The sequence below is a fragment of the Mytilus californianus genome, unplaced genomic scaffold (genome assembly GCF_021869535.1).
Source record: "Mytilus californianus isolate M0D057914Y unplaced genomic scaffold, xbMytCali1.0.p SCAF_6, whole genome shotgun sequence".
Classification (NCBI taxonomy): Eukaryota; Metazoa; Mollusca; class Bivalvia; order Mytilida; family Mytilidae; genus Mytilus; species Mytilus californianus.
The window spans coordinates 14,393,820-14,406,330 of NW_026262712.1; the positions used below are offsets into that span (position 1 = coordinate 14,393,820).

The 12,511-nt window shown below is 31.9% G+C and overlaps 1 protein-coding gene and 1 long non-coding RNA gene across 2 annotated transcripts; both read right to left on the reverse strand.

The window, feature by feature from the left end:
- Positions 1-2,414: 2,414 nt before the first annotated feature.
- Positions 2,415-3,131, reverse strand: LOC127705533 (serine/threonine-protein phosphatase 6 regulatory ankyrin repeat subunit C-like). The gene has a single exon (XM_052209861.1). It carries the CDS (start codon positions 3,129-3,131, stop codon positions 2,415-2,417), a length of 717 nt encoding a protein of 238 aa, XP_052065821.1.
- A 3,266-nt stretch (positions 3,132-6,397) lies between these two features.
- Positions 6,398-7,954, reverse strand: LOC127706073 (uncharacterized). Its single transcript, XR_007984197.1, has 3 exons — positions 7,919-7,954; positions 7,005-7,096; positions 6,398-6,548 (listed from the first exon to the last, which is right to left on the reverse strand). It is a non-coding gene; the product is annotated as an uncharacterized LOC127706073 (long non-coding RNA).
- Positions 7,955-12,511: the final 4,557 nt, after the last annotated feature.

Consider the following 12,511-nt stretch of genomic DNA (forward strand, 5'->3'; position numbering starts at 1 on the left):
TCATCTTTTGTATCATAATTAACTGTTGGTAGGCAGATGAGACAAATAGTTGATCATTTATTGGTCCACACTTTATTCTATAATGATGCTGTTTGATATGGATTTTTCGAAGAAATTTTTCTCGAATCGCTGTAGATGTCGTTTTACATTTTACTAGATTTTTCTCAAACTATTGAACAGATTATGACAAAACTTGACAGTAATGCTTGAAATAACCAGTATTACAAAGGAAAAAAAATCACATTAAGTTTATTTAACAATAAAGTCTTCTTAAGGTGTATTACCACCAAATCATAGTACGTCACATCCGGTTGCATACGAAAAAAGGGTCGCAAAAAAATATTCCCTTGAATTTGACAGTTGTATGAAATTAATCCTACATTTCATTGCAGTAAAAAAAATCTGGGTCATAAACATATATCTTGGGTGTTTGAAAGCACCATTATTTTTTTATTTGGTGTTTCTATAAAATATTTTGGAAACTTGAGGTTACATGGTTACTAAAGCTTGTACACCGATAGAAAAGAGGTGAAAATTTGATTGGTTAACTTCCAGTGATGGTTATTTTCTTATATGCAATGAAATGTTATGTGAAATTTGTCTATAGTACTGTACAGGATAAAACTTTACCCATGCCAAGTATTTTTTTTATTTGAAACAAAAATAAATTCTGCACAATTTTTTTGAAAAGTGCAAATTTAACAAAGACTAATAGGGGAAAATCAATGGTGGTATTACACCTAATATGGGAAGCTGCACATGCACCTTAGACCTTGTGAGTACTCTCGTTTGTTAAAATTTCATGCTATTTGAGTGACATATTACAAAAATGAAATATTCTGTGTGGATTGAGTCTTAAAAACACATGTTATGAGAAAATTGACTTGAAATAGGACTCTACCATGAATATTAGTAGATAGAGCAAGCCATACTCAGTGTTTTGGGGAGCTTTTTCTGACTTTTTCTCCTTATTTCTTGTATTCTGCTATAATAGAAAACTTTTTCCTAAGTAATTCTTTAATATATATATGGTTATAAGTAAATGAAATTATTTTTGAAGCAGTAACAACAAATTATTCACTCAAAGGGCAGCTTTTTATGTTCCTCTCTGGAACGCGGCGTAAATTTAAGTTTTACGCAAGGACTTATTGAAACCTCCTTGAAGTCAGTAAACTTTTATATGGATACCTCATTCAGCTTGATACTCCAATTACTCATTTATTATAACATTTCTATCATAAATGAGTGAAAGTTATCCCAAAAATTTTATTTATTGGCCTAAAAATTAGAAATTTTGAGGAAATGAGAGGTATGAATGGATCAGAAGAGACCTTATAATGAAAACAAAGAGGTCCATTAGTGGTATTTATCATTCTGAAGTCATCTTTTGTATCATAATTAACTGTTAGTAGGCAGATGAGACAAATAGTTGATCATTTATTGGTCCACACTTTATTCTATAATGATGCCGTTTGATATGGATTTTTCGAAGAAATTTTGCTCGAATCGCTGTAGATGTCGTTTTACATTTTACTAGATTTTTCTCAAACTATTGAACAGATTATGACAAAACTTGACAGTAATGCTTGAAATAACCAGTATTACAAAGGAAAAAAAATCACATTAAGTTTATTCAACAATAAAGTCTTCTTAAGGTGTATTACCACCAAATCATAGTACGTCACATCCGGTTGCATACGAAAAAAGGGTCGCAAAAAAATATTCCCTTGAATTTGACAGTTGTATGAAATTAATCCTACATTTCATTGCAGTACAAAAATTCTGGGTCATAAACATATATCTTTGGTGTTTGAAAGCACCATTATTTTTTTATTTGGTGTTTTTATAAAATATTTTGGAAACTTGAGGTTACATGGTTACTAAAGCTTGTACACAGATAGAAAAGAGGTGAAAATTTGATTGGTTAACTTCCAGTGATGGTTATTTTCTTATATGCAATGAAATGTTATGTGAAATTTTGTCTATAGTACTGGACAGGATAAAACTTCACTCATGCCAAGTATTTTTTTATTTTAAACAAAAATAAATTCTGCACAATTTTTGAAAAGTGCAAATTTAACAATGACTAATAGGGGAAAATCAATGGTGGTATTACACCTCAAGTAAAATACATAGTATTACACAATATTTAATACATTTAAAAAAAATGAAGTGATACCTTCAAAATGTAAAGGAAGCAATTCATAAATAATTTAGTTTGTTCATAGTCGGACAATCTCTTTTTCAGTCTGGCAAAAGCATATTTACATATTTTCAATTCACCCACGTATATATGCCCCGTTTTCATTCTTTCTTCTAGATAAATATCCATCATCCCGATAAGCTCCTATACTTCGTTATCACAAGAATAGCGACCGACAAAGACATTCAGACAGGAAGCTTTTGTTCAAAAATTATGTTCTATCGGAAAGTAAATTCAAAATAGCAATGTTATTTTTCTGCTTTGCTAAATCTTTCGGTGTTGCATTAGAATTGTTTGTTATGTCTTTCTCGGCTTTGTTATTAAGAAGCAATCGTGCAATTTCTACATGTCCGCGTGCACAAGCTGTGTGAAGTGGCGTCATTTTATCAATAGTCTGTACATTTACATTTGCTCCCTTTTTCAATAAAATTTCAACAATGTCTAAGTGGCCTTGATCTGATGCCATATATATAGCTGTGTATCCATTATTATCCGCCTTGGATATGTCTTCTTGATTATCTAATAAGAATTGAACGGCTTTCAATTGACCTTCTCTGCATGTTACATTCAAAACAGTTCCATCCCATCTGTTGCAGATATCAATGTCTGCTTCTTTGTCGAAAAGTTTTTTCATAATTTCTACATATCCGCCTCTGCTCGATATATAGAACGGAGATCGACCGTCTTTATCACAAAGGTCAACTTTAGCATCATTCTTAAGCAAAACATCAACAACTTCTTCGTGTCCCATGAAACAATCGATGAATAAAGGCGATCTTCCTTTTGCGTCACGTTCGTTTATATCTGCATGTTTTGCCTTATTGACGAGCATGTTAACAATATTAGCATGATCATTTTCACATGCAACGAATAAGGGAGACTTTTGTTTTTTGTCACATTTTGATATAATGTCTTCATTATGACTCATTAATATTTCTACAACTTTATAAAAACCTTTGTCGCATGCAATTAAAAGGGCTGTTCGTCCTTTATTGTCACAATGAGAAATGTTAGCCTTATTGTCAAGTAAGGTCTTGATTACCTTAATATGTTGAGATGCCCCGTTAATGGTTGCCGCAATGAGTGGCGTATATCCTCTAGTATCGCATTGTTCAATGTTCGCATTATGTTCCAATAAAATTGCCAGTATATCTGATCGTCCGTACGTGGAGGCAACAAACAAGGGTGATTGATCTAAATCATCTGCTATAGAAACATTTCATGCATATTTCGTCAAAAGTGTCTCAACAATGTCTCTATGGCCTGTTGCACAAGCTATGAAAAGTGGAGAGCGGCCTCCATTAGCACATTTTGAAACGTTCACGTCCAAATTTAATAAACATTTTACAACATTAGCATGTCCGGTATCACACGCAACATATAATGGAGAACGACCAGCGTCGTCACACATTGATATATATCCACCGTTTTTGGCCAATAGTTTCACTATTTTAGAATAACTAAATAAGGCAGCAAAAAATAAAGCTGACCTGTGCAGTTTATCTGTTGCCTAAACATCGCAATTCATATCTACTAATAACTGAACTATATCTGGAAACCCTTCCCATACTGATGCAATTATAGGCTGATTACACTTTTTTGCCTGCGCTTTCCATTTCAGATGTTCGTAGTCATCCACAACATCTTCAGAGTCTTTGTATTTTTCGTCTGCAAGGTTTTGTAAATTGGATGAAATATTTTTAAAATTACTTTCTGGCTTCTTACAATACTTGATAAATTTTTTTCTGTAAGGTTTAAAGGTTAATTGGGAGTTATGAAATGTGCTTAACATATCTCCATGTTTTAGATCCGTAAACAATCTGTCAAAATAAACAGGTTCATTTTTCTTATCAATACGAAATATTTTCTGATCTGTAATCGATGCAAATATGCATCTAGTACTTATAAAAGAAACTGATGCGTGCTGGATAAATGTGCTCAAGTAATGTTTGCTACATAGCAGGGCCATGATTTCCATTACCTTTTGATGCAATAAATGATACTTTTCACCAGTTTTATTAATATATATTGTATCTGGTTGTTCAAATTTCTCCTTAATATTTGCTTTCGTAGATTCACTTTTAAAGTCTTAATCAAAATCATCACAAACTTCTTCTATTGCTGTTTGGAGATCTTGCGGCAAAGCTTTGTTCTTGTTCAACCATTCTTTTTTGAAACAATTATCAGATAGTGTGATCAATGTCATAACACAAAATTCTAGACTATTCTTACAACGGATTTCTGTCAAATCATCTTCTATATACTTTAAGGGATCTTTAAACACTTTTTCAATGGTACCAATGTCCCTACCCCTAGATAACTTACAGAGAAACGGAACTCCGAACTCACCACGCTGCTGGAATTCATGAACATCTGATATTATCTGTCCCCCTATGTACACAGCTATAACATTTCTTATTTCATTTTCGTTCAATGGAAAACGACTTAAATTACAAAAAGATTTAAACTGAATATCTTTACCCGTAAAAAGATTTGTATAGACTTCTGTTTCGCAAGACATAAGTAGAATCATATTCCCCTTCTTGGCCTTAAGTTGTTTTAGTATTTCGTTAGTTTGTAATGACCAAGAGTTAGCCGGTTCATTGTTCATATCATCTACCACGAAAACCTGCTTTCTGTTAGGATGTAAATATTCTATTATATCTACAGGACTCGTGACTTTCGGAATGATATCATAGTTTTCTTCATTGAGTAATTTTAATGCTATGTGTCTTAGTATTGCAGTCTTTCCAAATCCAAAACCACCGAAAACAATAACATAATTGTTTGTTTTCAACAGATTTGCAGTATATTTTGCAGCTTCAGTCTCCACGAACACTTTATCATTTTCTTGCCAGTCTGTTAAATGCAAGTCAAAGTGATCTGAAAATGAATAGCATATCAGTGATATAATTAACGATAACATACCGATGTCCAAATTTCGTTAATTCATTGAGAACATACAAAACAAGGTAAAAAGCAATAACTGAGGGAATCGGATAAACTCCAAAAGGAGAGAGACCGGTGTGTCAACATGGTACAAATGGTCTTCAATTCAAGGTCTTTATGATAAACATTTCCGGAAACAAAAAGACAGCATTTAACAGTACATGACCCAGCAGGCACTCAACGTTGATTCAACGTTGAAACAAGGTTGTTTCTCAACGTTGAAACAATTTCAAATTTATGTTTGATTTTGAAAATTGGAATTAACGTTGAAATTTCAACGTTGAAGTTCCAACAACCATTCAACGTTGATTTAAGGTTGAATAATAGTTGAAAGTTTATTAATAAAATTTAGTATAAAGCTACATACACATTTATACCTGCTTTCCAATTTTGTGCTGTTGTTAGATGTAGGCAGGCAGCCTGGCTGTACATGTTTTTTCTAATGTTTTTTTTTTCTCACCAAGACAGATAAGTTAAATTGGAGACATCTAAATAAATACATCAATTGTAACTGATACAACGTTCCGTGCTTGTACAAAGTCAATAATCTAGACCACAAATGTCATATCTTAAGATCCTGTTGGCTTCTGTGTCTCTCATATTTAAATGTAAATTATTGAAAAATGTGTATTTATCTATTAAGAACAAGAAAAACTACAAGAAGGAATAGCTGAAATGATTGTGTGTGTCCAATTGTATTTCAAGATAACTAAACATAATTATCTAAATTGATATACAAGTGGACACCTACCATTTTTTGATATATTCTTACTTGTAGTTTTTCTTGTTGTGAATAGCTATAAAAATACAAATCATTCAATGAATTTGAATAAAAATTATGACATACACTTTGTTCCCACCACAGAAAACATCACCAAACAGAAAAAAAATGTTGAATAGTTCTAAACAAATAGTCCTTTAAATATTAAACGACTGACCAATGTTAAGCCCTTCTTAAAAGTAGTATATCCCAAGAAGAGTGAAGACATTATTAGATCCAAATTGTGTTCAGGATGATAGCAATACTTCTGAAAATAAGAAGATGCTGCATGACTGCTATTAAAGCAGACAACTCTTAAACCAATTGTCCTTGATTGTATATACGTGTAAATATATATATTACCCTCACACCTATAATTGGTATAAACAATTAAATGAATACAAATTTACTGAGGAACAATATCAAATTTAGTAATACTATGATATTTCTTTTGATACAAGATTTATTTTATAAATTTGTTTGCTATCTTTGTCTCTTTTTGTCCTTTTTGCATGTCAACTTTCTTCCACCACTTCGAGATCTTTCTGAGGCAGACTTCAAGTTCAAGCAGGAGAGATCTTTATCAGATATGTGTTTCTCAGTGACATCTTAATACTTTTGCAGTATATTTAACCTCTGGAAAAGATAAGATGATAATGAATATAAATTGTATGTCCTAAAAAGATACTCTAAATTTGAGCCACTTTCAATTTGTTTCTAGAAGCAATGAAAAATTAAACCATAACAACAAAACACATATTGTAATAAGGTAATCATTAATAAAAACAAATATATGCATTAATGTTTACTATTATATATATAATTAGTAGTTTTTGTTAATGAAGAAGCTTCTACTTGAGATTTGTAAGATTGCAGGTTTGACTCTGTAATTGATAACCATGAAAACACTTGACCCATGACGTTTTTTTATTGAAGACTGCACAAGTCTATTAACATGAAATACAGAGCTTTACTAGAATACTGTATATAAGACAAACACTGAAACATAATATGGATTGTAAGGTTAACAAAAATAGAATGAACAAGATTAAACTTAGAACACAAATGATATATACAGACAAAAAAACCTACCTTCAATGATTTTATAGACTGGAATTCCCAAAACTGAATTTTGATTTGGCTTCACTTGATGCATTTCAGCCATTGATTTGTTTGACAAGATTCTGTAAAATAAATAATACATGTTTACGATAATGGACTTCTAACATTCAGCGCAAGGTTCAATACACATACAGTAAGGAACATTACATGATAATGTTTTATGAAATGGAAATATATGAGTTTTAAATGATAGTATTTACTTTGTACATGTATGTTCTCAATCATGCTAAACGCATGTCCTTAATACTAAATTCAGCGTATTCTGTTTAGTATGTTATACATGTATGTGTAATATTATAGTCTACCCTTCACATAAATAATTTTCTTTGTCGAATACATATTGTTGAATTTGTGTTTGCCTAGCATGTGATAATTCTATTATTTTTCTTAGTTAACTAAAAGCTAAAAGTTTCCAATGCATGTAATAATGTCATGATATCAATGAACATTCTATAGTTATCCTCTCATAGCGTGAAATAATACTATTTTGTTGAATTATATAATGTTATTGTACAAGTAAAAATAGTATGATTTTTCCATCCCATGATCGTTCAATACTTTGTTGTCCAGTCGAAATTGATTGTTTTTTTCGTCAAAAAGTATGTAGTTTACCAAGCCGTAAAGTTAAACTAAACAAAGACACATATATTTAGTATACATATTTGAAAATTTATCAGATCACCGTAAATTATGTAAACCCTTGCGTATACCCCCCCCCCCTTTTTTTAATTGAAATCTTTAACCATGTTAATGTCTCAATGCAAATATGAAAATTAATATGCTTTCCACATTAAATGCTTTTAAAAATAGTATAATTGGAGAAAATTATATATGTCATACATGTATATAAAAACCGTGATGGCCACATAGAAACATCTACATACCATACTTGATAAACGGAAAGATTCTCCTCGACTTCGCTTTTGTTGTTCTATCTTTTTAAAAACAGGAAAGGTGTGGTTTAAAATATTGCGCATGGGCAATCTAACTTCCTGTTCAAATCCCGCGAAAATATGAATATTTAAAAAAAAATCACGATTTTTGTTAATAATCAACTATTTTAAATTTTTAACATGTTCAAAATATTCATTCATATTATGTGAAATGAAATTAATGCATTCTATTTCTTTTTACCTAGAAATTCAGTATCAAACAATTTACCTCCTCCCACATACACAAAATTTTTATTTGAGATCTCATTTTATCATGATATTTTTGTGAAAACCGAAACTATATCTTATTCTTTTCTTTATAAATATATACTGCTACGTTCATGCATGTATTGCCTTCAGTTAATGATTTTTTTTATATAGGCCTCATATAGGCCTACAATGAGTAAATAAGTTAACGTTTATTCACTGTTGAATCAGCGTTCCGATTTCAACGTTGAAATGATCAACGTTAATTCAACGTTGAGTATTTGTTAATTACTCAACGTTGAAAATGTAACGTTGTTTCAACGTTGAATACACGTTGATCACCATTTTAACCTCATTTCAACATTTATTCAACGTTGAGTGCCTGCTGGGGATGCTTTTTCGTTATTTCATGTTATGAATCACAATGTTATAATCAAATGAAAAATTCAAACCTGAAAGTTTAGCATTGTACTGACCAAACAATGAAGACACATACATGTATCATGCAACATACCCAATAATTATCAGATGTTAACAGATACTAGCCGTATGTTGTTTCGATATGGTAAACATTGCTTTCCAATAGATCTACATGAATGACTCCTATTGACAAGAACCGTCTGACATTTGAAAGCTCATATATTCATACATTTTATTATAAGCTCATAAAATAATTTTATACATACTATATATAAATACGACAAAGATAGATTAAATCAAACAGGACCATATTTCATTTGAAATGTACCTTACAAAATAAAACACTTTCTTATTACACCTTCATGTATTAATGGCTGCATAGGCTAACAATGTAATATGAATACAAATTTTCTTATGCCAGTCATTAATTAGCCAGAATCAAGCAAAACCATAGCATGTTTGCAAAATAAAATATCACACATATAGTTATTTTGTTTATGAATGAATTATTTTCCTAAAATGCACCAGGAGACTTTTATATCAGTTATGAGAACAATTGGTCAATTTCTTCTATATATGCTACGGGGAAAATATTTGTTAGGAATAAAGAAAAATGAGTTATATAATTTATATACATGAATATCAGGTTTGATGTCGGAAAAGACGTAATGCGTTCATACAAGCTTTCGAAACAAGATAAGATAAGCTTTATAGTTTCATGTAATTTAATTTCAAAAATTGAGCAAACATTTGTTTTGTTTCCATTTTAAAAGTCCATGTTTGTGAGTATACGCAATATAAAGATAATGCTATCAGAGTTTGGCAATACTCTTACTTATTCACAGTTATTTCTGACACACAGTTCTTGCTCAGACCCCTTTATGAAACGTGCGTTATTTAGATCTGACTGGGAATTTAACACATTTTAGGCAAACAAACTTTTAATTAGTACACGGTTTATATATATATTAAGTTTCATTATCTTCGCTTCATTTCCTTCAAAGACCTATTTACCTCTATTTATGCATACAGGCAAATTAAAACGGGGTTGAAATGTCTTCATTTAGAGAAAGACTGATTACAGGAATTCATTCTGTATAATCGTAGCAAAGTGCACATAACACTACATAAGAATGTATCGTTTTTCGTCGTATTGATATATTAAGTAACATTCAGGTATCGGGTGTATTTAAGGAGCATGATTTTTAAGAGAGTATATACCACTCAAAATGTTCTTATTAGTTCTGTCTTTATCCTTATAAATAGCTTCATATTTTTTATATGGATCTTCATTGCTCTATTTCTATACTTATGCATCTCAAATGAATAGCATTGCGCGATTTGAACCTGTATAATTATAAAATTTCAAAGATGACGCATGTTCATCATTTACAACAGTTTTCATCCTACTAAGATGCTAAAACTGAAGCACGCTTGTATAATTCGAGCATTTTAAGTTTTAAGAATACTTAACCTGAGTCAACTTAGAATTTCAGGGATTCAAAAGTGCCAAAGATATTCAATTTGAAAGTGTTTTCTTAGATTTCAATTTTACAGCTTTACCCGAGAAACTCGACTCTAAATTTACGACAAAAGGGACGATTTTTCGTTCCCTATTGTTAATTTTCCTTTTTTTGACGGAGATGTTGCCTACAAAGCCCGTACATTTGGAAACTATCCTGCTAAACTTATCGATCCTTAAAATGAACTTCTAAAAGGTTATCAATTCAACACTGTAATTAAATATTTGAATATTGTTTTATTGGTATTATTATTAATTTTGTTATCAGTAAAATAAAATCAAACTAAACATTTATTTTTATTTACAAGCTCTACAATCTGTCGATACCTGTATCTTGGCATTGCATAAGTTTATGTTTTTCTCTGACTGTTTATGACGTCTTTACACTTACTCCATTGAATGTTTAATGTGTTCTGATTGATATATTAGTCTTAGAGTACTCCCAGATCTGTAATTAGTGTCTTTTTTGTTGTGGTGATGTATAAGTACCCACCCACGTCCTCTCTGTGTTTTTGTTACATGTATTTCTATTTGTATTCATCTGATGAGTTAAGCCTTTTTCGACTACTTTTACATACAGGAACTTCGTAGGAAGAATGAACAAAAATTAGCAGTATCCTTTAACTTTACTTTCCGCTATATAGATGATGTTCTCTCACTAAAAATTTCAAAATTTGGTGACTATGTTGAACGCATCTATCCCATCGAACTTGAAATAAAGGATACAACAGATACAGTTAAGTCTGCCTCATATCTTGATTTACGTCTAGAAATTGACAATGAGGGTCGGTTGAATACAAAAGAGATGATTTCAGCTTCCCAATTGTGAACTTTCCATTTCTATGTAGCAACATTCCAGCAGCGCCTGCATACGGAGTATATATTTCCCAAGTGATACGATATTCCCGGGCTTGTATTTCCTATCATGATTTCCTTGTTAGAGGGTTGCTGCTCACAAGGAAGCTATTAAACCAATAGTTTCAAATGGTGAAGTTGAAATCATCCCTTTGTAAATTTTACGGACGCCATCACGAGTTGGTTGACCGTATTGGAATATCCGTTTCACAGATGATAGCCGATATGTTCCTAATGTCGTAACTACAATCCCGTCCCCTTTGCACGAATGTGACCTACCGAATTAGACTTGTTACCGGGTTTGTACTAACATGAGCAACACGACGGGTGACACATGTGGAGCAGGATCTGCTTACCCTTCCGGAGCACTTGAGATCACCACCAGTTTTTGGTGGGGGTTCGTGTTGCTAAGTCTTTATTTTTCTATGTTGTGTTTTGTGTACTATTGTTTGTCTGTTTGTCTTTTTCTTTTTTAGCCATGGCGTTGTCATTTTATTTTCGATTTATAAGTTTGAATGTCACTCTGGTATATTTCGCCCCTCTTTTACAGTTTGTTTAATGTTGTACTGTTTCACCACTGTCCCAGGTTAGGGAAGGGTTCGCGCCTTCAAACGAGTTTAACCACGTCACATTCTGTATGTGCCTGTCCTAAGTCAGGCGCCTGTCATTCAGTGGCTGTCGATTGTTGCTGTGTAACATATTTGTTTTTCGGTCATTATTTTGTTCACAAATTAGGCCGTTAGTTTTTTCGTTTGAATTGTTTTACATTTGTCATTTCGGGGCCTTTTATAGCTGACTCTGCGGTATGGGCTTTGCTCATTATGGAAGATCGTACGGTGACCTATAGTTGTTTATTTTGGTGTCATTTGGTCTCTTGTGGAGAGTTGTCTCATTGGCAATCAAACCATATCTTCTTATTTTTATATAGATTGCCTTCTTATGCCTCCAAAAATGAATGGCGCTCTGCGATTTGAATTTGTATAATTTTAAAATGTAATAGATGAAGCAGGTTAAGGATTTACAACAGAAACTGCGAGGATGTGCATTAAAATTGAATAGCATTGGGCATTTTGAATCTGTGAATTTCTAAGAGGACGCAGGTTTTTTAAATTTTCGAATTATACAAGCGTGCTTCGGGGTTAGCATCTTAGAAGGACGAAAATCCGATGGGCTATAAAACACGTGAATGTATCTAGTAAGTGCTGCAAAACATATAGAAGGACATGCATTCAGATAACTGAGGTAACGTCGTATATAATAATGTGTTAAATTTTATCGTATATAAAAATGTGAGTGCATGTTCTTTTTGGTATGTTTTCAATAAATATATACAAATATGCAAGTATAAATGATAGAACTACAAGAGCACTTACCTCTTTTTGCTTTAGCAATTTTTTAATTAAACAAACCTTCAATTTCAGTATCAAGTGCATCCAAATTTATATTGGTGTCTTCTACAAAGATAGTAGTGAAAAAAGCATTATTATGACAAAAGACAGTTTGTTTACGTTGCATGATGTCGGAGTTTTCCTGTGGTGTTT